Source organism: Lentinula edodes, assembly GCF_021015755.1.
Source record: "Lentinula edodes strain Le(Bin) 0899 ss11 chromosome Unknown C8R40scaffold_48, whole genome shotgun sequence".
Classification (NCBI taxonomy): domain Eukaryota; kingdom Fungi; phylum Basidiomycota; class Agaricomycetes; order Agaricales; family Omphalotaceae; genus Lentinula; species Lentinula edodes.
The window spans coordinates 139,264-164,668 of record NW_025764354.1 but is presented as its reverse complement, the minus strand read 5'-3'; the positions used below and the strand labels follow the sequence as shown (position 1 = coordinate 164,668).

General features: G+C 45.7%; 13 protein-coding genes across 13 annotated transcripts; 6 read left to right on the top strand and 7 right to left on the bottom strand.

The window, feature by feature from the left end:
- Positions 1-17: 17 nt before the first annotated feature.
- On the bottom strand, positions 18-790 carry C8R40DRAFT_1073542 (uncharacterized protein; the record flags this gene model as incomplete). Its single annotated transcript, XM_046226588.1, has 5 exons — positions 18-197; positions 254-322; positions 378-524; positions 579-731; positions 776-790. 5 exons carry the CDS (start codon positions 788-790, stop codon positions 18-20), a joined length of 564 nt encoding a protein of 187 aa, XP_046081179.1.
- A 1,064-nt stretch (positions 791-1,854) lies between these two features.
- On the bottom strand, positions 1,855-3,439 carry C8R40DRAFT_997350 (uncharacterized protein; the record flags this gene model as incomplete). Its single annotated transcript, XM_046236789.1, has 3 exons — positions 1,855-2,315; positions 2,426-2,531; positions 2,951-3,439. Coding segments are annotated over 3 exons (1,056 nt in total), but the record flags the coding sequence as incomplete, so codon positions are not given.
- A 1,273-nt stretch (positions 3,440-4,712) lies between these two features.
- On the bottom strand, positions 4,713-5,541 carry C8R40DRAFT_1175994 (uncharacterized protein; the record flags this gene model as incomplete). Its single annotated transcript, XM_046232434.1, has 2 exons — positions 4,713-4,804; positions 4,863-5,541. The coding sequence occupies 2 exons, from the start codon at positions 5,539-5,541 to the stop codon at positions 4,713-4,715; spliced, it is 771 nt and encodes a 256-aa protein (XP_046081177.1).
- A 192-nt stretch (positions 5,542-5,733) lies between these two features.
- Positions 5,734-6,661, top strand: C8R40DRAFT_1175993 (uncharacterized protein; the record flags this gene model as incomplete). Its single annotated transcript, XM_046232433.1, has 4 exons — positions 5,734-5,778; positions 5,835-5,944; positions 6,001-6,080; positions 6,135-6,661. 4 exons carry the CDS (start codon positions 5,734-5,736, stop codon positions 6,659-6,661), a joined length of 762 nt encoding a protein of 253 aa, XP_046081176.1.
- A 397-nt stretch (positions 6,662-7,058) lies between these two features.
- C8R40DRAFT_1175992 (uncharacterized protein) lies at positions 7,059-8,328 on the top strand (the record flags this gene model as incomplete). The annotated part of the gene is made up of 6 exons (XM_046232432.1): positions 7,059-7,172; positions 7,222-7,371; positions 7,418-7,675; positions 7,732-7,893; positions 7,948-8,145; positions 8,194-8,328. 6 exons carry the CDS (start codon positions 7,059-7,061, stop codon positions 8,326-8,328), a joined length of 1,017 nt encoding a protein of 338 aa, XP_046081175.1.
- A 347-nt stretch (positions 8,329-8,675) lies between these two features.
- On the bottom strand, positions 8,676-8,944 carry C8R40DRAFT_1001079 (uncharacterized protein; the record flags this gene model as incomplete). The annotated part of the gene is made up of 2 exons (XM_046222753.1): positions 8,676-8,818; positions 8,878-8,944. Coding segments are annotated over 2 exons (210 nt in total), but the record flags the coding sequence as incomplete, so codon positions are not given.
- Positions 8,945-10,740: 1,796 nt separating this feature from the next.
- On the bottom strand, positions 10,741-12,895 carry C8R40DRAFT_1175990 (uncharacterized protein; the record flags this gene model as incomplete). The annotated part of the gene is made up of 4 exons (XM_046232431.1): positions 10,741-11,122; positions 12,334-12,713; positions 12,767-12,777; positions 12,841-12,895. 4 exons carry the CDS (start codon positions 12,893-12,895, stop codon positions 10,741-10,743), a joined length of 828 nt encoding a protein of 275 aa, XP_046081173.1.
- A 1,173-nt stretch (positions 12,896-14,068) lies between these two features.
- Positions 14,069-14,519, top strand: C8R40DRAFT_1175989 (uncharacterized protein; the record flags this gene model as incomplete). Its single annotated transcript, XM_046232430.1, has 2 exons — positions 14,069-14,287; positions 14,343-14,519. The coding sequence occupies 2 exons, from the start codon at positions 14,069-14,071 to the stop codon at positions 14,517-14,519; spliced, it is 396 nt and encodes a 131-aa protein (XP_046081172.1).
- A 340-nt stretch (positions 14,520-14,859) lies between these two features.
- Positions 14,860-16,601, bottom strand: C8R40DRAFT_1175988 (WD40-repeat-containing domain protein; the record flags this gene model as incomplete). Its single annotated transcript, XM_046232429.1, has 9 exons — positions 14,860-14,895; positions 14,940-15,209; positions 15,260-15,409; positions 15,470-15,492; positions 15,544-15,731; positions 15,856-15,912; positions 15,968-16,118; positions 16,172-16,310; positions 16,365-16,601. The coding sequence occupies 9 exons, from the start codon at positions 16,599-16,601 to the stop codon at positions 14,860-14,862; spliced, it is 1,251 nt and encodes a 416-aa protein (XP_046081171.1).
- A 754-nt stretch (positions 16,602-17,355) lies between these two features.
- On the bottom strand, positions 17,356-17,685 carry C8R40DRAFT_1175987 (uncharacterized protein; the record flags this gene model as incomplete). The annotated part of the gene is made up of 2 exons (XM_046232428.1): positions 17,356-17,487; positions 17,539-17,685. 2 exons carry the CDS (start codon positions 17,683-17,685, stop codon positions 17,356-17,358), a joined length of 279 nt encoding a protein of 92 aa, XP_046081170.1.
- Positions 17,686-18,251: 566 nt separating this feature from the next.
- C8R40DRAFT_1175986 (uncharacterized protein) lies at positions 18,252-20,903 on the top strand (the record flags this gene model as incomplete). Its single annotated transcript, XM_046232427.1, has 9 exons — positions 18,252-18,425; positions 18,483-18,551; positions 18,599-18,793; positions 18,852-18,929; positions 18,978-19,014; positions 19,634-19,932; positions 19,991-20,152; positions 20,208-20,705; positions 20,760-20,903. The coding sequence occupies 9 exons, from the start codon at positions 18,252-18,254 to the stop codon at positions 20,901-20,903; spliced, it is 1,656 nt and encodes a 551-aa protein (XP_046081169.1).
- A 1,088-nt stretch (positions 20,904-21,991) lies between these two features.
- On the top strand, positions 21,992-22,849 carry C8R40DRAFT_1175985 (uncharacterized protein; the record flags this gene model as incomplete). Its single annotated transcript, XM_046232426.1, has 5 exons — positions 21,992-22,051; positions 22,110-22,250; positions 22,298-22,455; positions 22,486-22,755; positions 22,804-22,849. 5 exons carry the CDS (start codon positions 21,992-21,994, stop codon positions 22,847-22,849), a joined length of 675 nt encoding a protein of 224 aa, XP_046081168.1.
- A 1,019-nt stretch (positions 22,850-23,868) lies between these two features.
- On the top strand, positions 23,869-24,724 carry C8R40DRAFT_1175984 (uncharacterized protein; the record flags this gene model as incomplete). Its single annotated transcript, XM_046232425.1, has 2 exons — positions 23,869-24,366; positions 24,416-24,724. The coding sequence occupies 2 exons, from the start codon at positions 23,869-23,871 to the stop codon at positions 24,722-24,724; spliced, it is 807 nt and encodes a 268-aa protein (XP_046081167.1).
- Positions 24,725-25,405: the final 681 nt, after the last annotated feature.

Here is a 25,405-nt window from a genome sequence, read left to right as displayed (position 1 = left end):
AGCAATGAAAATTACATTTACTCGATCATACATGCTTTGTGATATAATTCGGTACACTCCTGAAAGAGATGATCTTCATGACCAGAACCTTTCAGTTTCTGAGCCATATTGCAAAGGACTAGACATTGTTCCTCCAGGAGCGCTGTTAAAGCCGATGTAGGGGTGTCTTGATTAGTGTCTACACCACGAGAAGGTTCCTGGTGACGTTTGCATCATTTGTTAATGTTTGAGAGTTCAAGATTACAATACTTACAGCTTTTAGCATGATGATCTCTGCTTTCGAATGTTTAATTTGCTCCAATAAAGCCCAGAATTGCTTCAACTAGAAGATGAATTACGACACGTCCTCCCGTCAGTAAATGAAGCATCGTACAAACCTCCTTTGTCATGATTGCATCTATATATTTCATGTCATTCAGATCGCAATCCAAGCAAGCCAGTATCTGGGTACGGAAACTTCGTGTCAATGCGGTCGCTCTCTCTAACCGAGCAAGAGCATGCTCGTATTCAGGTTGCACGCCAATCTAATTAGGTTTTGAATATTTTTGTTAATCAATAGAAGACGAAACGATATTTACGTTAACTTCTGGTGTCTTTCGAGGGGGAGCTTCTTCTTGTCGGCGCAGATCCTGGGCCTCGCTACGAAGCTGGAGAATCTCTCGATGCTTTGCCTCAACCTGCTGCTCCAAAATTTGCAAGTGCTGGGTTTTAGATGACAGGATGCGGACTTTCTATAGCAGTTTGAGAGGACTGATTGAAAGGTGAGTGAGATGACACTTGCCGAGCTCATAATGGACAAAGGTGTTTCCAGAGGGAAAGCTAGCTGCCCTAGCTTATATATGACGGCTATTGCCTTTGTAAAGGTTTTGGAACTTGAACATAAAGCAGAGGCTAAGATGAGAAATAAAGGAAAGGCACGATTAAAATTAAAGGAAATCTATTGTTCTCGTTACGTTGATACAGATCGATCCTTTCATCCCAAATGATATTACGGAAACTTGTCCTCTCTGGTCGCTTAGATCCTCTTATATCGAAGTCAATTGGTCGGGGTTGGCATTACTGAATCGTTGTCGAAGAATACCTAGTTGAGATTTAGAACTTGTAATCAACAATGAAATCGGATCCCACTCACCTTTGGGACAGGATATACGTGCGTAACCGGGTTTCCTCTTATAGTGAGCAATAGGTCTGTCCGGACGAAGTGAGAGATGATAGACGACAACGGTATATAGAGAGAACTAGCTGTGGGTGTTTGCAAACACAACCATCCGCAGTGAAGCTTCTGATACAAATCATCCTGTTCCTCGATAGCTTCCATAACAAATATTTCGAGATATGTGATTATAATTAATGCCTGGGTGACAGGATGGGGATGGGGGTGAGTAAAGACCTGGTCGATCGTGCCAGCAAGGAATTCTCCTTCATGGCGAAAAATGACGGAATTCTGCCGAACTTCATGAGAGTAGATTACCCGCCCGATTGCGACGCCCTGCAAAGAGTGAGCCTGGCGAGTGAGTTTGGAACTCCAATGAGAGTGGGGTAGGTCATGTATCCTACATAGGTGATGTGTAATGCGATCCAGAGTGGAATGTTTGATCCAAAAGGCAGTTGCTTTGAACTCAGTGCTTGACCAAGCCGAGTGGTCCGTTCCAGGAAACATACCGCGATGATCCTCACGGTCGATGTTTTTCAGAGCTTCAATAGCTTCATCGATGTCTTGTCGTACATCGGCATTGTGATTCAAAATCACTTGCAGGTTAGCTTGCCGGCAATAGGTAGTCAACATGGTAGCTTCGATTTCACCTGAAATATACTGTCAGTACAACATTTGTTGATAATAAACAGTAAAAATTTACCTAGGTGTTGGTTCGCATTAAGTTCTTGTAAGGAATGGTTGATTCGCTCAAATACTGGGGTACTCCGAGCATGACCTGGGCCCATGGTTTCCAGGTCAGTGAGAACATGGAGTGAGAAATGGTGGTTTGGTTTTAGTGTAAAATCGGGATATAACACCAGGACAGTCTCTAGATATCTCTGAATATGAGATCTGTAATAGTCTCTTGACTTCCGAGATGTTTCACGGAGCAAAAGGACGCGAATTGCATGAACAAGGTCCAGATAATTCAGCAGCATCTGGAAGCGACGGGACTGAAGATTTTCGGTTCCGTATCCCCACACCCGGATTAGTGTAATGACCAGTGAGATTGAGCATACGACCTTATACTCATCAGCGCTAAGCTTGCCTTGTGCAGGAGTACCCCAATTTGGAGGCGGTGATTGAATCCAAGTAGGCAAAATAGTTCGTTTCATATCCGCTCAGATCTCCTCCAGCAGGTCCTTACCAATAACATGGCGGGGTAGGGACTGTTTCAGGGGACTGTCCCGGTACTCCTGATGCTGAAAACAATTAACATGCCAATGTTACGTTGAATGATGGTACTGTGGCTCACCCAAAGTAGTAATCTCCGTCCCATATCATCTTTGGACATTCGAGGCGGATCAGAAGTATCAAACGGTGGGATCTTATAGTCCTGACATAAATGCTCGAGATAGTTGTGCTCGTAGTTCAATAACGTAGTTCTCGAAGGTTCCTCTGCTTCAAATTTTGCCTTTATTTTATCGTAAAGCAGCTGGTCGAATTTCGAAATCAACACAGTGTCGCGTCCAAAATTCAAACGCTAGACGGTAGTAACATGATTAAGACGAAGAGGATAATCAACGCGAGACTCACCCATCTCAAAATTTGGTCTACCAAAGATTTCTTCTTGCGAACCCCTGTACGTAACCCGAGCTTAAAGCAAACATACCAAAGGGTCCTTTTCTTTTGTTCCTGCAAGCGAGTCTGTAAGGATGGTCGATTTTCCCGGATTTCATTCAGGAGATTGCGCAAACTGGCATTGCACAATTTCCATTGGTCTTTAACTTCTGGATAAAGACCATCACCGCCGACACTTTTGTGGTCAATTTGCCATATGTCACGGAGATGAGTTTCAAACAGGCCGAGTTGCGCAAAATGCATGTCGTCGATGATGGTGAAAAGAACGGGATCCCAGTACGGTAGCTCTAAGAGCTCCGACCACCGGATACCATACTTGTCATAAATTTTCTGGCATTCTTCTTCCGTCGAAGCCTCTTTCCATTTGAGAGCTAATTCTCTATGCTGGGCAGAGTCCCGCATTAGCCATGTTTTGGGAACAAGGTTGTGAATGTCGCCAATTTGTAATAGGCATCGTCGACAAAAGTATGTATGGCTATGTGAAGCAAATCCCGAAAGCTGATGTGCGCCTTCGGTGTCACATACAGCAGGAATGAGCGCTATGAAGACTCTTCGCCCGAGAAGATAGCGCGCGGTGTGTACATAGAAGACTCCTTCCCAGAACGGAAGTAGTTGCTTCACCAGCTTGCGTAGAGTGAAATTTATATGATGCTGGCTAGGTTTTCCGGTCATGACAGTGAGTAGAAACATGTTCTCAGGTCGATATCGAAGGTGTTCTGGCAAAGATAGAATTACCATGTATAGAGCTGTGGATTGGACGATAGCATGTGCCGTTTTGGAATGGAACGGATTGAAAGCATCAAAGCCAAGGCTCTTCACGAGTCGCAGGTCCGGCGATCCAGAAGGGCCCGTCTGAGGTATTGCATATGGCTGGCCATCCGAGCCCTTGAATTGACGAAACGTTTTGGAATCCACAAAATCTCTTTCTGGATCACCATCTGCAGGAGACGGACTTTGTTGATGTTGAGCTATCGCATCTTCGGTTCCCGGAGTAGCCATGGTTCTTCCAATCCATTCCTTCAAATCCTGAAACACCTGTTTTCGTACAGGAGTAACAAACGTTCGTCGATCAATGCGGCGAGTTCTCCACAGAGTAGTTCCGCACGGTGCTGAGTCTGGATGAGACTTCTCGTCGCACACGGGAAGAGGTTGGTTTGCTTGGTAGAGACTCTCCGCGATTTTCAGTTCGTGGTCTGTCAGAGGAGAGAGTGCATAACAGTTTGGGCATGCTACGAAGGCGTGCAAGGTGGGATCAAGGTCATAGCAATCGACGATGGTGTGAATATCCTTTGGAATCCGCGAAGGAATCTGGGACGGTGGATGAGCTTCGCTTCTTTCTTCAATGCTCTGACGATACAGCGTAATAACGCCAGAATGACTCGCATCTGACGGACAGGTGTCTGAAATTTGATATAGATTATTAAAGGCAGCCATGAAATTGGCGCTATATCAGGGTTTGCTCCGAGCACTGTGAAATGACGAGCTGATGATAGGGTTCAGATACTAATGGAAACAACTGTCAAGTCCATGCCACGGCCTCCATTCCGCCGCTCGGTACTCCGAAGATCCACTCTTATTGTAATCGTACTCTTATTGTCTTTCTTGCTACACATACCCTTTCGTTCTAGTCCTTCCTTCTTGTTCTTTTACTTCTACCCTGCAGGTACTACTCGTATAGCTCCTAGTAGTTAGTCTGGCGCTCCGCACCGATGCGCCGATCCGTAGATATAAATACTGCCTGTACGCTACTGTAGTTCCTCAGTTTAATTATCAACTTAGATCTCCCTTCTCAACTTAACCCTTCTCTAAGTCTTCAGGCTCAACGCCTTGAAGTACGTTCCCCTCGACCTTAGGACTTGAACGTTCTCTGGTCCGCTCCTCGTCATCGGCGATACCGCCGCTCCGACCTGGCTGCTACTTAGCTCCTCTCTCTCTACTATCGCTCTCCGGGGACTAACGGCGTAACGGCGGTGTTGTTAATAACTTCACTACTGTCCCATTCGTCTTCTGCACTTAGACACCTTGTAGCTTTGGCACGGTTACACGGTGTACATGATCTTAACAACAACAATGAAAATTCACATACTATTGTTAACGGTGACTCCCCCAAGTCCATTGGGATATGCTTGCAAATTCCACTGTCTACCTTTGAAGGGATGAACCCTGTCTAATGCCGTGTATAGTTCATTCTCCACATCCAAATCTCCTCTTAAACGTGCTCCCAGTGGAAGGGCTTGAATTTGGTGTAGTAGCCCACAGAATCTTGTCTCGGTCTCCAAAAATCGCATGTTGCAGCTGCTGGTTGTTTTTAGACAGAAATCTCCAGAGTTGACCTGTAGTAAGGCTTCTGGATCTGGAGAGACAAACGATAGGTTCGGAGAAGGATGGTTGACGAATTCCAGATGGGTCTCTGAGTCGTATAGAAATTTGAGACGTATACCTATCTCAGATACGATTGATCGCAACCAGTCTTCGTAATCCTCCACTTCCATTATAGGAGGAGGAGGAGGAGAAGGAGCACGGATATGTGGTTGGGGATCCGGCTGCAAACTTCCACTGGCTATACTGTCCGGATTAATTGGATCGTCAGTCCGATTCACTTCTGAATGATCGTCGCTGGTTGATAAAGCGGCTCGGAGACGTTCCCGGTGTCGATGCGTGTTCAGGATAGACCGTGGAAGGAGTAATCCTTCCGGATTGTGCTTCAAACACTCTTGACATCGACACGGCTGTTCGTTCGAATCAACCCTACGGCGGCGAGCCATTTGAGGACCGACTTGAGTTTGGAGAAATCCTGGAACGAACTAGATGAGTGTTCTGCTTATCAATTGCGTTATCGATTCAGGGACGAGGTGTCCAACCTGCCAGCTCCACATGAAATTGGGGGATTGATCAACATTGATAGGAAGAGTTAACTGATTATAATCACGTAGGGTTGGACAAGTACTCTCTTGATAATGGACCCAGACAAGGTCACAGACGACGGAACCTATGATTTGAAGGTAGGAGGACAATCAAACTTGGGCTAAACAACTGACTATCCGCTGACTGTTTACAGCCCCATCGATTGGGCTGGTACAGGAGGGAAAGCCACGACTATTACCGTTATGCTGTGGACGATGATGGGATTGTCCAGAAAATCGTCGATATTCCCAATGCTGAAGAGGTGTAAGTCAATCTATATCGGCTTCCCGTCGCAACTACGGATACTGAGATCGAGGTAGAAGCCCTCGAGTACAGGCAAAAACACCCCCACCCCAAAAAGGAGCCCTCAAACGAAGGGATGAAAGAACTTCTGGTCCAGGTCAGTCAGTCCTTCTTCGCGAAAGACCTGTACTGATAACTTTGCTGAGAGCAGGCTCCGTCGCAGCTGCCGAGGTGAGAGAAGCTACGCCCGTCACTTTCAAATTTTCCGCAGCTGCCCCGAAATACTTCTTGGACAAGTCGAAACGAACAAACTCCATTGTTGGGGACACCTATGGACCGACAAAGCTACAGACTGTTTCGTTTAGGTCGCATACAAGCGAAGGGGAAACTGCTTGGTATTACAGCCAATCACCGGTTGACTTGGATGTTCCTCTCCCCGAAACACCGATTCCGAGAATTCTAGGGACGGTATACATCCATAGAAGTACCAAGGATGGAGGGTATCAGATTTGGGTATGGTTCAATCGGGATGGGAAGGGACTTGGATGGCAGCCCGTGGACCTGAATAATGAACAGGTGGCGCATCCCAAAATTGCGGACCGGTCATTGAAGTTGACTGCAACGGGTAAGCCAAGCTGGGTCCTCAATAGCACTTTGACAATGTATCGTTCGCGAAGCCTGGAGAGATCCGGGTCACGTCCAGTCGAAGACTCAGGTAGTGTGAGTAGTGCGAAATAGAATGAAGTCACTGGCTTCCTACTGAGTTTGACTCTGTGGGATCGCCTGTGTGTGATAGAGAATCAGGAGAACAAGGAGTACGTGTCTACAGGAAAATTCCTCGAAGAGATCTATCATATGACCTCCGATAAACCATACCAAGCATATCATTAGTCACATGATATCTTGTCTCAGATCAGTCTTGATCACGAATTAGATGTTGATTTAATAATACTCCAAATTCTACTCCAAACCAAGTCTAAACACCTGAGTATAACTCCGTGCTTAGATGCTATCTATTCGACCCGATATCGACGTGATTGTGGAAGACCATTTCCGACGTTAAGAACGTGTTCAGATCTCATGATCACGCCATCAGACTTTTGGCTGGATGAATTACACGCGGTGACCACTCTCAATGAGCTCCTCTCATGATCAGACACCGAGTGCATATCTGCAAGTTCCGATCCTCCCTGACCACGATGGGTGGTACAGGCCTACAGAGGCAGAGTCCAGTGCCCTTGACGCGAATGTGCGTATATCAACCCGTGCTATCGAACTGGATTTAACTCTTTCAGTAGAATCAAATAGACTCCTCCTCGAGAGAATCGAGATCGGTTGGGAGCAAAGACGGAACGGAAGACAATCTGAAGATGGATAAAGAAGATAGAAGTAATGAGATGGAAGACAGTGATGAGGGCGACGCTGAAAGACATAACCTAATGCTTTTGGTTAGTTCAAATTTATTGTTAGATCTTCCAACTCATCTGTCTGCAGAACGTTTCTCCTACCCCGCATCCCGGTCATACCGATGTCTTTCAATGGTCGAAGTATTCTATGAATGCAAGTTTCACCTTAGTCTCCCCTGCATCAATTATACGGATATCATTGGCTCATTCGATCTCATTATCTCATTTTGCGCAGAGTTCCACTGAACAGAATGCTACTACTCCAGTGCTGGATATTCCTGTAACGCCTGTATCAAATGAGGTCTGTGATCAAGGAGGGAACCAACGTAAGTTGGAAGAAGACAAAGTAGGTCATTTTTCCAAAGTATTGGTATCAGTGGTACGTAGTGACGGTCTTCGCAGAACACTACTTCACTTCCACTATCAGATATACATGCTATTCTTGCATCGAATGAGGCATCGAAGGAGGTCTGTAATCAAGGAGAGAACGATGTAGATCAAGGCAATAGGGCTGAAGACAAACCTGGTCTTCCAGCACCACACATGAATCTCCTAGATTTGATTGTAAGTATACTGACTTCTTCTCTGTTACACTTCAAACTTCATCGACACATTTAGTTACTTGATCGGCAAGGGACTAAAATCTTGTTCACTATAGGTTCTTTAAGTTACTTGCTTTTTCTGATTAGAGCACTCTGGAAGATCGGAACTATGTTTCTTCATCAACCACTGACTGGTTTTGGTCATTCGGCTTTGAGTGTTGGGCTGCTTGTTTTCATTCAATATAATGCCCCCCAAATTCAGGGCAGAGATCAGGTAAGATTCGCTATAAATTCATTGCACGGTTGATTGACATTGTAACAGAGGTCTGGGCTTCTCCGACTTGCTATCGACATGGTCATCTTCATCGGTGCTTTTATCTGCACTTCCATTATGTGGTCAATGATCTGCGTGATCGGAGACTTAGCCAGTGTAGCATTGTCTGTAATCAGGTTGTAGAGTCAGAATTGTGCAATACTCTCAAGTCAATCAGATTTTAGTTGTTACAGTTTATATCTATGTAGCGTTCAAATGCACTATCTATTGAAAAGTTGTGAAATTTAAGAAGGATCATGAGTTGGCAAGTCAAAGACTTTGATTCTCTCGATTGCGCAAGAATAAACTGTATATGATTTAGTTGCACAGTGCAACCGTAACTAAGTTTACAATGGTAAATTACACTTTGCCTTGAGATATTCTGTAGCAAGAATGTCATTTTTGTTGGAAAGACTATTGGCCCTCTGAAATTTCAATCTCCCATGCCATTCCTGACTGGTCATCAAAGCAACTGGCACTGGAGACTTTAGAATTTGGTCCAAACGATTTTGGAACCAATCTTCTGCATCTCTGGACCAGTATCCACAATTTAGGCCACAGGATCGCCAGGAGCCTGAACGAGGCCACCAAGACTTGATCGCGGTTTGTTGTTGACCCTGCTTTGAAACAAAACCTGGATGCAAGGACTTCAGAATTAGATTTAATTCAAAGAAAAAGAAAAAGAGTATGAACCTGTTGCAACCTCGTATGATCCACAAATCAGATCCATCTCCTCGTCGGTAAGCTTATCATCCCAAAACGCATGTGTTTGGCCTGCTTCCCAGACACACAGTGCTTGCTCGCCTTCATGTAGGGCATGACCAGTGGGGCCATCGTAAACATCATTCGCATCGACAATGCCTCTGGCTAATCTGGCAATGATACCTCCAGCTAAGAGCGCTGCACGGCCCCTGGCAGAGCGCAAGAAATCGTTGCGAACAAGCTCGTAGGAACTATAGTCTTGCAATGTGGGAACAAATCCAACCGGGCGGAAGCCTAACATTGCAGGTTTACGGAAGGGCATCGAAAGGGACCTATGAGGAGGGTGGCTAGCCATGAGCGTGTTGAAGGGAATCCCTTCTTCGATCAAACACTTCATAATATCCTCAGTTCGAGGACCCCATTTCCGACGTGCGATTTCCATAACGGTACTGGCGCTGCGTAGTGCAATCACATATTCTTCGTTATCTGTCGCATCTTTTGCTTGTATTATAAAGTAACGGCCATTGTATGAAGACAGGGTATCAACTTCAAAGGGAACCGGAGGCTGTATAAGACTCCTAGCAGATAAGTCATACGCATCGGGTGCATGTCGGAGATCTACTGCATCTAGTATTCGTGTGATGAAGTCACATAGCTGTAGCTTGAGATGATCGTCAAGTTTAACTGCTGCGTGACGGCGTCCACAACCGAAAACGCCCAAGACTTTTTTCCAAGCTTGCAATTTGAGTACAAAGTCACGATTTTGTGCAATAGGTTGCTTGAGAAACCCGAACCTGTGGTAAGCAACATCTTCGACGGCCTCGTGGAACTCTATCGAAGAATGCGGTAACTTATTCAGAGATTGAAGGCGAGTGAGATAGGCCTGAGAGGACATGGCCCCATCATTGTGGTATGTTTCCTCGTTTATATGAGCACCGACAGAAATGAAACCGTCTGAATCATCATCATCGGAGTCATAGCCGTAATCATCAGGAGCATCATTAGGGTCAAAGTCGGTACACACCTCCCATTCATCAGTGACGGAATCATAACGCCTCTGGCGCAACCCATACCTCTCCCAGATATCCTCGTAATTGCTCCTCCCCACTGCTGTCCGGACCCTGTTCCCCTCGACTAAGTCCCAATAGTAGACGCGGGCACCTTTCCTACCAGGAGGCCGATCCTTCTCAGCATTTGCCTCACGTTGAAGACGAGATTGACGTTCAGTGGAAGTCTCAGATGCAATGACTTTGAGTCTATGATCTTCTCTACGCTGAATGAAAGCAAAAAGGCTCTCGTTTGGACGAGGAAGGCTTCCACCATCGATACGAGGCAAGCGCAATCGAGGTTTATAGATAGGAAACTCGCGCGTGAAACGTTGTTCTATGGACGATGGGGGTGGAGGATAGGGCGTTTGTTGCGAGATTAGAGTGTTTATCATGGCAGAATTAGGTGTAGAAATTAGATGATCTAGCGTAGTGGGGATTGACCAATTATTGGTAGAACCCCAGTACAACATCAGGGGCATTTTTGCTTTAAGAAAAACTGGAATCCATGGAAGACAACCAGAAGTATGGGCATCTACAAATGTTCCGACCATCGGAAGATCCAGGATCTGATGAAAATATTCAAGCCACTCTGAACTGATCGAGGTTTGCTGCTGCAACCACTCTTTCCATTGCCATTTTGTTGGAAAGGGTTCTCTCCGGAGTTTTTCGTATTCCTGTTGCCTTTTACTCAAAAAAGGACTAATGCTAGGCAATCTCGCATTGTGTTCGAAGGCAGATATAACAAGGTCGACCCATTGACTTTCCAGGTGATACAGCAAGTGAAGAAAGAAGGATATGCATGCAATTAAAGGATAAATGCTTGGCGAGATCGCATGGCTGCATAGCGCGCATCCATCTCCATCTTCCACCGTAAACGATACCCATAGTTGTTTGGATAAGGCCAAAGTCGAAAATCTTCAGGGACTGCCAACGAGTTTACCCTCATACATGCACGAAGGAACGCACGCATATTTCTCTCCAAAGAATCCCAGTTCGCTTGTTCTGACGATCTAAGAACGTAGTGACCATCGTTGTCCTTGACGATAGGCAAGCTATCGAGAGCGTAGTCAAGACATTTGAGGAAATGGAATTTGAACGGATTACTGCTCGGAGCAAATCCCAAGAAAGGTATTGATGAATCAATCCAGCGGGGAACATAAAAGTTGGGCAACGTCGTTGCGTGAGGACTAAGATTTACAGGTTGATGTCGAGGAGGGATTTTGGGAAAATTGAACGGTTTGCGACACAGGCAGGTAAAGACATCTGTATCAATTACCGCATGCAAAGTAAATCCTTCTGTCGCTTCTCTCTCTTCAAAGGTCGCAAGACAGCATTTCACGACTAGGATGGAATTGAGACGGAACTAGTGAACAGCAGCCTGACATGTACTCACGATCCATATTTTGCACAGGAGAATTAATGAAGCTCTGTTCCTATCTAATCAGGACCAGTGTCGATTCGTAGCCTCAACTGGTGTCCGAGTGAAGTTTGAAACCTTGGTTTCAGTCCACCTAACAAAGACAGCGACCCAATGGCAGTTTGATGAGGATTTAGAGTGTAAGCGAGCTTCGTATCCAGTTAAACCAGAAGGAAGCCGTTAGTTGAGAGATGGATGCACAAATTGTAAGTATATATCAAGAGCTACCATGGAATGCACGTGGCTAAGAAGGAAATATCCTCATGATCACGTGTACGTAGTCATTTTAAATTTGTCAGCTTGATCTGCTACGTCTTTGCAATTGCAACCATCTTATACTCATGATCACGGATTCATGGATTGCTCCAGGTTAGAAACCGGAATTAGTCCAATACTTGAACGCAAATAAAAGGCAAATTTGATATTGATCACAAGGAAGTACGCGTATCGAATTTTAGTCGGAGCGGAACCAGTCCAAGAACGCAAAACATGTATCTACAAGGGCATTGACACCGTCAATGCCTGAGAAGATGAATGGGAGAAAGTTAAGTACACTGGCCGGTTGAAATGGTAAAAAGACTGAGACATATAACGGGGTAGGCATAGTAGGCAGAGGAAACATTGGTTAGGCATAAACTGAGTCGGAAGAAAAGAGGGATTTTTACAGTGGTTATAAAGGTAAAAACTGTTTAACTCCATTTGAGATTCACGATTCATGAAGAATATGTGATAGATGAACGATCCAAAGGAAAAGAAGTATAGAGAATAGACACGATGAAGAAAATTGAGATGTAGGTCTCCGGGACATACGCGAGGAGGAGAAAACAGAGCGAAGGCTATGGGCCACGAACTCATCTACCCTCTGATAACACGTCTGAGGGATGTATTCTTCTCGACATGGTCTTTAACGTTTTTGCAAAACCTACATCACACCGGTCGTTGAGTTAGAGCAATTACACGAAGGCAATTTAATCTACTCACGCAGTAATAACACGACGAATCGCGATCTCTCTTTCGTTCGCATTGGTGTAGCGTGGAAGGGCCTCGAGGAACCTCTCTGGTTCGTACTTTGAATGGAAGAAGATGGCTACGTCTCCTGCGAACTCTTTGTTGTAGCCGTAAGCTTCCAGAGACGTATTCGTTTCGACCGAGCGCTGGTTGTAGGTTCCCGCAACATAATATTTGTGCTTTCCGACGATCACCTTCGCCTGATAGAAGTTGGCATTATAATCGAATTTGAAGGCCCGCTGAACTTCAATGAAACGATTGTTGTTTTCGCGAGAGTTGACAGAAGCAAAACATTTTCGTTCAGGGAATGCATTATCACGTCCGAAGAATAATCCCAACGTCTTCCCATTGACCTAGCAAATTCAAGTCAATGACTAGTGTGACAGTATCGGATTGCAAAGCCTACCCTATCCTCATCTCACAATGGCATTATATTGCCGTTCAACAACGGTCCCCACGAAGAATGGATGGAAGCTGCACTTGCGGAGCGACTTGCACTCCTGGAGGATCTGGTTTGTCGACTAGTAGAAGACATTGGAAGTGGCTAGGCTCGACGAAAGCTAATGAGGATTCAATATGAGGAGAGAGTTGTATTGCCTTCCATTTTATAGACAAGACATGTTCTAAGCACGAGTTTGTACCCAAGAAGCTTTGATAGTTTTTTTCCATTTTCACTTTCGCCGTATTGTTCTACCCGCGCCTCGTTTTGAATTTTCAAACTCTATAGATGGAAGTTTCTGGTAAAAATGCTCCAGACTCTGATTCATTTTCACCTTTCTATCTAGGTCAGGAAATCAGCCTTAATTTCGAGCCAGACTTGACCTTGGACTGAAAACCGCATTCACAGTTTGACAGTATCGATGCAATGGCCATGGATCATCATGAAAGGGATCAAAAAGCATGTCCTGAAACTAGCTGCTCGACCCTGAAAGAAGCTTTTTCGCCCTTCACCGTCTACCCTTGACTTTCTCTCTTCCTGCATATAAAGCCTCAAATTTTGGTGGGGGAAGACATCTATTTCGAGGTTCAATGTATCTCAGACGATACGTATACCTTTCTGGCCCCACCAATTGCAAGTAAATTCACTGAACCAGGGTCAATCATTGATCAATGGATCATGATCGAATACGCTGATCCGAATGCTAAATTAGTTCCTTTTTAGGAAGTCAGATGGATGAATGGTGCCACTGAATACTTAGTACGATATTTTCTCCTGGATACTCAGGAAGTCTCCAGGGAGCAGTGAACGCTATTTAACAGGAATGATAAAACGAATTCACTGTATTCATTTATTCTAGGGAATGAATTTACTATGGAACATTGGGTGTAGAAACACCTCTATTATTTGTATCTGGAAAACAGATAAAATTAATCCTGAGCCCAAAATACTTGATGGTACTCGAGCGTGTGTCAGGTCAAAAATGCTGTCATACAACCTCATGCCCAATGCTCACCTTGCGGATGTACGCCCCAAAGAAACTTGAAAACATACAAAGAGTCACTCACTTATGTCATACTTCACGTCTTTTCTAACAAATCCGGACTGAAAATCCCCATTCGTATTGTTCTCTCCACGCGCCAACACGCAGGCTTATCGCTTCCGCGATCGATAGAATGTTCTTAGTTCCACTACTTTTACCCTGAAACTTTTCAACAGAATTTAAGATACGCTCTCTGGGTCATCAACTGTTTCTGTGATTGTTCAACTATGACTGGTCCGACCAATACTTCACTCGCACGCGTAATTTTCCGCGAAATCATCCTCGCATTCTATATCACCGACGGCACCTCTACCGATCCACCACCTCCTTCTCCTGAGCTCGCCAGAGAAATAGAGGAGAATGCGGGGACGTTGATTATCATAATGGGACTCGTATTTTGCTTGTTCCTCTGTCTGGCCCTCGTCATCAAAACTATTGTCGCACTGGTGAGCTAAAGTTACATTATGTATACTCTGGACACCTCAATCGGTCAAAATGCAGATACATTTAACATACGTGTATGTGATCCGCTGGGTTAGAGGTGATGAGCTCAGAAAGAGAGAGCAAGCAGTGGTGACGGAGTTGGATGTTATCCGAACAGCCAGTACATTTGAAGACAGGTTCGACGAGCAGGAGGTAGAGACGGAACTGTTTGTGGGTGATCGCGAGCGAATATAATATTGCGATGTACATGTACATGTCCGGATCCCAGAATTCGAAGAGCAGTAACTCGTGCGTCATGCGAGTGAGATTAGTAGGGCACTTATAAATTATATTTACAACTAGAAACAGTGTACGTGTACACACACGAGGAGTTAGCGTCAAAAAAGTTGAACAGTAAACGCTTAAGACATTGCTGTTGCTGGGTCATGAATGTAAGGACGATGGCTCATCAGGGTTTGTGATCTCGAAAGAATACTGAAATCAATGCTCGTTGAGTATTTATTCTGTTTGAATAATGGCTGCTAGCGGTGAATATGCAAGGCATACGAAAAATACACATGAACTAGAAGCAATATCAAAGCACTGGTATTAGAACTGTCCAAAGTTCCGACTTAATCAGTTCATTGAGATCCCAATGAACCAAAGGACACATACCAGGATGAGCTCTCCCAAATTGACTAGTATCTCTTTGAATTTCGTCTTCGGGGGTGAGTGACCGCCGGATGACAGAAAAGACAAGGAAGGGGAAGAGGCGGAGGAAGGGGAAGATGTCACCGGATAAGACATGGATGAAATCTTCTCGGAGTATCCAAGCATCTTCCAGACACTGTCCCTTGACCATTGTGAGGGGAATAACAGCAAGAGTGCGAAGGTTATACCCATTGCCACGAGGATCATACGGCCAACAGTTACAATCATCATAATCTGTATATTGTTTCAGTAACGGAGTCATGGATATGAGAAACGCACCTTACAAGTCTAGGTAGAACCCACAACTTGCTAGTTCCCTTCGCGGGAGTGCCATCGTCTTCATTCCACAGTAATATTTGTGTATGCTGCACACAGTTACCATTGCCAGTGGCTATCATTCGACGACGGGTTGGTACATCAAGTTCAACATATGCCTAGAGTGTGATAAAACAAGGATTAGCAGAAGGAGTCGGGGACAGGTCAAAAGCACTTACTAAGGTGGTCACCCAGGAGCGGTCTCAAGCCAGGAAAAATTAGCGATGGATATATGTATTTTAGGCAGACTCACCCATTCCGTGCTTCAAAGTTTGGATCCTTCTCCCGTGTTTTGCATCGAATATCACAGTGTATCCCTTCGTCGTACCCATTACTGTTGCTTGACCTTTGTTGATGAACAGAGCAAGAAGAGGAACATTGGATCCAAGTTCTTGAACTTCAAACGAGGTACTAATTTTCTTGAAGTCTTGAGGCGTGTTCCTGAACCAATCCAGACCATTGCGTATATTTGTCGCCACCAAAGAAGTTGAGTCTGGGGATTTAGCAGAAGTTCCTTTATGACAGTCCTAAGCTATTGACTACCTCCAGGACGGAGAGAACATACATTTTCTCGTCTGGACCCCAGATACGAGTCGTCTCCCAAGCGTCGATGTTGCACTTCCTAATATACAGGATGTTCAGAGTAAATCTGCATCGAGTGAACATAGATCCCTCACCAAACACCATGATGGTAGTATGCAATAAGACACTCATTATCACTCTCGAGAAAATGTACGCCTGTCGCTAGAATCGGAGGTTGGGCGAAATTCTCAGTCTCGCCAAATGCAGGACGTGACAGGCGGTCTGTATATCGCCATGCTCCGGAACCTATGACTTGTATCAAGAAGCATACGTGCATTCAAATAGGGAATAAGTCATACCCTTCTTCGAATTCTTGAAGAGTAAAACGTCGGCACCTGAGCAGATAAGAAGATGATCACCGCTCTCGTTGAATTCAATAACTGCGACAGGTGAAGAGGCCTCATGTATGACCTCGTTTGCTCGTCGACGTGGCCACCTCTACGTGTCGCGTTCAGATATTAAATTCTGAATTACCGGAAACACAGAACTCACCAAGGTGGGATAAGAGCAGATAATCCCCCCTCCCTCATCACCAACGAATAGAATGTCATCTCTCCATGCGACAGCAGTGTATGGGTAGGTGCCTTTGTGTTCCCAAATTTTTGACAACCCACGTTGCATGTCGTGAACGCGCACCGTTTTGTCGTCGCTGGTGCTGGCCAAATAACGTCCATCCATCGAAAAGGCTAATGCATTGACAGTACCAGTAGGCAAGTCTATTACACCCATCTTGGTATAGGAGGGGTTCATTGCTCTCGAGAGCACTGTGTCAGCAGCCTTTGTTTATCAGGCAAGTGATTGTTGGACTGAGGAGGATCCGGAGTGAGGATGCCTCTGTAGGATTCCTAGGATTCAGACATCCCATGAGTGTTGAAAACGAGGCGTCACCGAATATCGTTTACAATCCTGGTTCGATCAAAAGGAAAGAAAACAGGGTCCAGAACATGACCTCTAAATCTCGGATCTAATTGTGACCAACTCGTTCAAGCCCATCCATTTCGGGGTAATTCAGGACTATGCGATGGCTACACCATTCAATGTTATGAATGTAGCTGTTGTTACTTATCTATGCATGTTTGCAGGGTCATGGAGGGATTCGAAGAATGGTCATGATCATGATCATAATCAAACCATTCTCTGCTGAATGAAAGCTAGGATCTGAGAGATATGGCATACATATGTATAGCGCTAGCGAATTTCGTCATACAAAGATACAGCGATTACGAGAAAGGTATCCGACGACAACCGAGACGCATACTCTCCGTATGTCAGTAAGGAAGCCCGTGAGCTCATGATTCACCATTCCCTAAGTCTGATTTAAGTATCACGATGCATGAGAGGAGAGTCAACAACATACTAATTCTAGTCACTCCAGTTTTCACAAATATTTTCCTTTGCAGCAACCTATTATTGTCCATTGATGATTTAGATTAACCGAGTATCGCGATGAATCAAAAGAGACTCGACAACATACCACTACTAGTCACTTCCCAATTTTTTGCATATGCAAGAGTTCCGTTTGGAGCAGCCTATTATCTTCCATAGTTTCCTTCAAAGTAGCAACCGTTTGCACGTACAGAGCTTTCTGTTTGGCCAGACGCGAATGAAGCTCTGTCTAACAAGAAGTTAGAGATATATCCATTGAATCAGCAAAAAAATTGCCTACCTCATCACGTAGTTTAAGGCGCTCTGCCAAAGCATCAAGCTCAAGTCGAAGATTGTTAGTCTCGTCTGAAGCAGCTGCCATTCGCCGCTGCATTTGATTTATCTCGGCGTCTTCACAAGATACACAGCGCACGAGTGAGAAAGACATTATGAGGGGAAAGAGATAAGAGCGCAAGTCCTTATGAGGCTCTTCGAGCTAGGGACTACGAAACACAGTGGCACCTTGAGGAAGCGGGCCCATTGAGGTGAAAATGCTTGAAGGGAAGAAGGGGATTTTGATCCCATTGAGACAGACCGAAACGAACGCGCTTGAAAGAGTGAAAGGGATCCGCAGTCCCATCGAGGTGAAGATTGACCATCCACAGAGTTTGACTCGGTGGTGGTGACCAGTGAAAGCTGTCGAGTTAATTAGTCAACAAACCGTAAAAAATAAATCGGCCCGAAGACGATGATACATCGATAAGCGCCGGTCTGCTCTTTCTCAATCACCCCTTTGACCTGCCTAGCCACCTGGTCCTGGTTTCAAACTAGACACAGGTAATGGCGAATATGAATAAATAAGTCTAGATCTTTGAGCTCCTCAAAGCCTCCATTCATGGCACAAGATTAATTCAATTCTGCTCCGTTGTCCGGTCCCTTTGAATTTGATGTTCAAGTTGTACCGTACGTCTTTTCTCGCTATAAAAGCTGACTCTTGTTTTTAGGGCTTGAACTATGCCCTCGACTTTCGACATGGAGCTAATCGATGATCTCATGAGCACAACTACAGTGACCCTAGAGTCATTCGACCAGAAGTACAAGACTCTCTTCGCGAAGCTGAGTTCTGCAATCGAGAACCGGGAGCGTGAATATATGGACCTTGTGCGCACAGGAAGCTCCGAGAATAATGTATGTCCTTGCATTCAATGCTGCTCCTCTCATACTGACTGTTCCGTCTGAACAAAGGCGCAATCATTCTCACTGCAACCCGAAATTCGCATTCTTCAATTAGTGCTCCTGAAGCTTCTGGGAAAGGTAGTGCGCAACGATATCGGATCGCCTATTCACTGAATTCTACTTAGATCATCATTGGCAAGTACTCAGAACCTTTGGTCAATCTTACGTTGGTGCTTCCAGATGCGGATGCAACCTGCCGCCTACTTTTCGATGCCCTGGAGGATCTTGCCACTCATGTTTTGCAAGCTCGTTACCAGACAAACTCCAAGTTGTTCAAGGCGTTGGTATATCGTCAGCGTACTCCCTCTCGAGAAACACAGGTGTGTATCGCCTCAATATGAAGGATGTCTAGCCCACTAATATTGTTGTCGTAAACAGGAATACGCCTTGGCGTTTGCACCTCTCCTCGAACAGACTGCAAAAATCTCAGAGATACTACAAAAGCTCAAGAAAGAGGTATGTAAACTCCTTCATTAAGGACCATGTGTACTCATTCGTGCTTAGGTTTCTTTCATCGCAACTATTGCGCGCATTGGAATCCGTAGGAATAAATAGTATACTACGCAAGCCATGTACAACTCGACTCTGTCTCCACCATCAATACTGGAAGCGTTTGTAGAATCAGTGCTGTAAATAAACGTAGAATAATACTCAGTCAGAAATCAAAGCCCCGTTTCCTTTTTTGGTAACTTTGAATAATTTGAATAACCGGCCCGAACGGCGAAGAGCTCACGTGGTCTGTCTCCCTTCAACTCCAACTATCTTCCTGGATCTACGTACATCTCCAGCTTGTCCTGGTTTTAAACTGGACATAAGCGGTTATATTTACAGACTTTCGCGAGGTGAGTAGAGACTAGTACGACAGACGACAACCCCGGATCTTTGCACCACACCATCCAGCACCCTAAAACTACGTTGATTTTTCCGATAATCATAAGCGATGTCCAGCAAATTTCTCGCATATCGTGCCTATGCTTCATGCATGAATGATTGATCGATAGCTTGATTCTCCCACAGGAATCTCAGAAACTATCGTCCACTTTCTTTGGTCTTGGAGATGCGAGTTCCCGCCCTCTTTAGTCTTTCGACCAACACTGTGGACATTGACTGTTCGAGCGATTCTGATTCTTCCAGGACCATGGATTCATACAATACTCCAGGCAGTGTGCCTCAGAGCCCGAGTGATTCTGGAGAGGATGACCCGATGCCGCTTGCACCACTGAACCCACAAATAATGCCTCAAATGGCACCCCAGGTTCCACAGGGCCACTTCCATACTCAATCACCACATCCGCCTCAGACCCCACCTCCGCAGACTCCACCTCCGCAGACCCCACCTCCTCAGACCCCACCTCCGCGGTCTGAAGATTTTCAGATGAACGATGTCAGTGCTACTCCTAGAGCCCCTCCAGATATGACTCCGAGAGCCCCAGGCCCCAGAAACCAACCGATAATGCAGGTGTGTAATCAAATTCATATTTTTATCTGAGGAACAAGATCACTCATACATCTGCCAGCAACCACCGTCGCCCACTATCCAGAAAGGCAAAAGAAGGAGAGTGCATGATCCTGAGCCTGGTCCCTCCCAGTCCAACGACAAAACTCCTGGAGCCCAGCCCACTTCTCACACCGGAGCCCAGTCAAATACCCAATCTAATAGCCAGGGCCCTGTAGACTATGTAAGTGTGCAATGTAATTATGTGCATATAATACTATTAAACTATATCTATCTAGTTGCAAGCTCTGCTTAATCATCAAACAAAGACGATGGGGGAGCTGTATCATCATTTGCAAAATTCAACCGCAGAGATACTTAAGAAACAAGACCAGGTATTGCAGAAACAAGATCACAAGATAGATAAGGTGGTAACCCACCTAGCGCAGAACACAGAGATACTCGGCCGAATTGGGGAGACGTTAGATATGTTATCCGGAAAGAGCAAACACAAAGGGTCACCGGGTCATCAGGACGAGGGAGATAGTGATAGTCAGAGACATGGATCCGGAAGTAACCAAGGACCCCAGCCTTCTAACGACGGTGGCGCCGCGGCAAAGCCTAGTGACGGTGGAGCTGCGGGAAGCACCATGAATCGCAACAACAGCAATGGCGATGGCGAGGATGGGGACGACGAAGGAGAAGATGACAATCCCTTCTTCCGTTATGCTAGGAAAAAGCAGCCTGCTCGCTCAGGAGGGGTCAAGCATCGACCTGCTGAAGAACTGAAAATCAAGGTATGTACTTACTTGCATTATGTGTTTCAGCTTATCCAAAGGTCCTCAATATAGGAAACGATGCGGAAATGGTTGAATGAAATAATGGAAGGCCAGGATCAGCTCAAGGAGACAGTCTCCCAGGACGAGGCTGATGAATTTACTCTGCTGTTCAAAACGAATCCGCTTGCACGCCCTTGCTCAGTCGACAATTTTTGATACTGGATCGCGGGTGGTCCCAAATCGGCGTGGAACAAGGGTGCTTCATATGTCTTTGTAGAAATTCTTGAGAAGAGGAAGTTGATTGCCACACCCAATGTTCACACTCGTGATGCTGTAAGACCTGGGTCAAAATGGGTCTTAGGGTAGGTTTTGGTATGTGGAGGTTTATGTTGTAGCGTGCTAGGAGCAGGCTGGAGCTCGAAGGGAGCTACAAGAACCGCGACCGAGGACGGGAATGACCTAGTAGTGGTTGGAACGACGAGAGGGTGACCCTTGAGGGGTTCCTAGGAGGTCCAGGGAGGTCCCTAATGCGTAGGGAGGTTCAGGAAGAGTGCGGGACCGTACGATATTGCGTAGTAGGAGTTGTACTCGCTAGAACGTCAATATAGGATCGAGTAGGTAGTTTATGCAACTGGGTCTCGAGGGTGTAAGCTCCCGAGAAGGGATACGCCAGGGAGGGTAGGTCCCTGGGGGCTAGGTTTGAGGATGGTCGTCCTCGAGTGTGGGAGGTGGTAACGGAGAAGCAATACGTAGTTCGACGTGAGGGGTAGCTTCGACGTTACCTAGATCGAGGTCCCGAAGCTTACGAAGTAGCTAGGGAGCTCTGGGAGGTTTGGGGAAGGGTAGCTCACCAAGCGGGTAGGCGTTGGGGAGCTTTAGTAATGTTCGAGGGAGCTCGGAGACTCACTCGGAAGGCTTAGACTTGAAGTAAAAGTGTATATTTGATCGTATAGACGATCAGAGAGACAATAGACAGTAGTAGAGAGAAACAGAGTTAGAGAAACAGAGAGTAGAGAGAATTCCGTATAGGTAGCAGGTACAAAGGGACAGGGACTGGACCTATGTAAAGGGTGTGTGTTCAAAATATACCAAGCTGGGGCTTGGGGACGTGTCAGAGCTACTTAAATAGGTACGGGAAGTGGACAAGGGAACATCAGGGGATCTAGTGAACATGAGGCGGTAATCGAGATTGATACTTAATGGGGTTGCTATAGGGGGTCCTGTATGCGCGCCGGGGAATGTACGTGTGTCGGTGAAGAACGTTTGGGTAGGTATATGGTGGTACTTGTGTGGGAAGGTGCAGGATGGAGGTGCATGATGGTACTTGGGGAGGTGACTTGGGAGGTGTAGGGGAAGTGCAGGAGGTGTATAGAGTGTGTGACAACGTGTGGCGGGTACTGGGGCTGGTCTGGTTTTAGGCAGGGCATGACAGATGCTATCCGCGAAGCTTTCCTTTTACAACTCAAAACACTTCATGCATCTTGGATGGAAAGACAGAAAATGCTGAAGGACAACAAAAATCCTCGCTCTCTATTTTCCAAAAGGTGGCAGCGGAAAAATACCGTGAGTCACTTTCTATTGCCTAAACACACAAACTCACACCCCAAAAGCTGTTCCATCGTCGAAGGGAGGTCATCATCACCTTCCACTTGCTTGAGTCCTTCCTCTCGTTCTTCGATGAGCTAGGCGTCGCAGGAATGTCCTCTGATGATGAGGATCCTGGCATGAAGAAACCGCAAGTGCAATACATCATCAAGGGGCCAAAATGGTGAAGCGTCGAACTCATGAATTTACTCAGGTTGTTGGACTACTGCCATCTTGAAGGTCGATGCACCACTGAAGCAACCAGATTCGGATATACACGAGGGGCTCCTCCCCGAATCCGCATTGATAGAAACGATCGAAGTTCGAAGACGAAATACGTCTCTGGCCTACCTGCAAACTTTTATGATGCTCAATGGCTCGAAGAACAAGAAGCTGGATGGGCTAAGGGCGGAAATGGTTTTGTTAATGAATTCGTTCATCCTCAAAAGCCCATCAAACTCATTTTTCCTGCGGACCTTTTGAAGTGCGTATTACCAGTTAGGAACTTAGATCCTATCTCATTCTTTTTAAGAACATTGAAGGAGCGAGGATACCCCAGGGCGCAAGATCCAGAGTAACATCTCTATTAGTGCACTGGTCTAGCTGTACAAGAAATCCATGTTTTGTATCAAATCAGATCGTAAATGTACATCCTCACATCTACTTGAGAATACTCATAACTTAAGCAGCGAAAGTGCATTGGCACGTTCTGAGGATTACCTTTTGCGAGTATGTGCACTTTTGGATGATAAGTAACATTATAAACATTCGATTTATAAGCTCTGAATTTAGACAGTCGGACATGTACAATGATTAATAGTACACAATACAACTATGTACATTTCATTATGAACATTTTCCTTGAGTCACCCGGTCCAGTTTGTTGAGGAACTGAGTAATATGAGGGCTCCGCCACGATAGTTTATTGTACACATGAATGACCATTTGACCTTCCATATCACTGACGTCAAGTCTCACATCACTGTTCAATAGCGGCACGGTCTAAAGCATACCCAAAATGGAGGACATCATGGCAAGAATATCATGAAGTAAGTTATAACGAACCTTAGCAATCTGCGCAGTTTTCGAAACATCCCGGAGCAAAAACAATGAGAAAATTGAATTATTGTTTCGGGATTAGAAAACATACTGTGGTATCTCGGCGTCCAATCTTCTCAGTTTCCTCACGTGAACTTTCGTGGAATACCTCAGTAGCAACGATAGTTTTCTGACGAAGCTCATAAGAAAAGCAGGTCGGTTGAAAAAACCAATTCATACCTCGACCGTGAAAGTTTTGAGCGTGTTCTGATCCATTGTGAGTTGTTTGCAATTGGCTTTTTCCTGAGAGAACACGAGTAGGCAAGGGGTGACAATTTCATGAGCCTACTGACCTCGTGAAAGCGGATTGCAGGTAGAGGGAGGGTGTGAAGTCTTGGGATGCAAAGCATATGGGAAGGTTTGATATATATACTCCTGCTACCCCACCACGTGGATCCCAGCGATATCGATGTCAGTGTACATGTACATGTCGTGATTTGTATCACTGATCATGATCAGTTATATGTCATTGAATCGTACAAGCAAAAAGACAAAGTTAATGGAAGGAAGGGATATTGAGCGGCTTGGTCCAAGATCTGAACACCACACAGTCCGGGGAGTATCCTGGCGTGGCACCTCATCATCGTCCCAGGGACTTGAGGGGCAGGACTTCCACGAGCTCGCAACTGGCTCTGGAGCCGTTGCTGTAGACCTACGCCCTACCCCAAACGCCAGTCTGTCTTTACTAAACTGTTACAGACCTAGATATGAAAAAGGGCTCGTTGGTGGCCTACTTTTCCCCAACAAAACTTGTCTTCCAGCGCTAATTCCAAGCGTGATCCGTATGCAAACTACGGCTATAGTCCATAGGCCTCTATCTCTTAGTCGGGATACGCCTATTCCCCAATCGCACCAAGAACGTAGAGATGAAGTTTCGGTTGGAGTATTGAATCCTGGCGTGCGGGAGCAAGAATTATCGGCCTTGGAGTCAGAAGGACCAATGACAGAGGAGGGGGTGATCGGAAACGCAGGCGCTGTCAATGCAGCCGTTATTACAGTGTCTGAATCACAAATTTCATGTCCCCGAATTCTGACGCGTAAGATAGGGAACTCCTAGTCTCAGTGCCAGAGTTTTCCCTAGAATTTCCGCCGACATTGTCTACTTCCATTGTCCGGGAAATTCCTCCAGCGTCTCACGTTACAAGACACTCATTTGTTCGAAGGAATTTGGCGATGTGGGGTATCAGACGTCACAGAGGGTGCAAATGGTGGCGGCGTCAGCTGGCGTCGGTGGGACCTACGTAGTGGATTTTTGGGCACAGAGCAGACTGCGATCTTATTGCGCCTATGCCCGAGTTGTACTCGAAACAAGACGGTCTAGGGACGAATTCGAACAAAAGGATCGTGTATTATGACGTAAGGTAATCAAGGAAAGACTTACTGGTCATGTGACATTCAGCTCACCCTCTATCGTTACCTTGATCATACTCAATCTTGGCACCACCTACGGAGTCGAACTCGGTAGCGGCCAAAGCCTTAGCTCTACAAAAACTGTGGACTTTTAGGTCCTCGTATATTCCTGCTGGAAGACACTTCGCAAACTTACATGCTGTCCAAATTTTCAGCTAAATTGGAATGGACACTAGGAAGGCGGGTGGTATTGGGTGACATCTTCGTGCCATTGGAACTGGTAGCGATGTATAGTTTCTGCAGTCTCAATTAGGATCTTTGCCTCTATCTTTGTTTCATCCAAATGTCGCCCTGGTAGTTCAAGCTTTTCATTCTGTGCTATCACTAATTGCTACTCGAATCATGTCTTCCTGGCCGTTTTAATCCAGAGCAATTTTGAACAGACGGGACCGTTGACTCAGGTATTGGCTCTGCAGAATGCGCGAGAAGAAGGTGTGGTGTTTGAGGAATTCGTCCCGTCTATATGAGAGCTTTCTCATGTACCTTGGACTTGGTTCTGTCATGAAATAAACACTTACGCGATACGAGGTGGGGTTCAAGAACGCGCGGTCAGCTCCCTTGTTTCTCCCCTTCACCTTCCCATTCTGGTTCCCTTGCAACCCACGGCACGAACTGAGCAAGGAAGA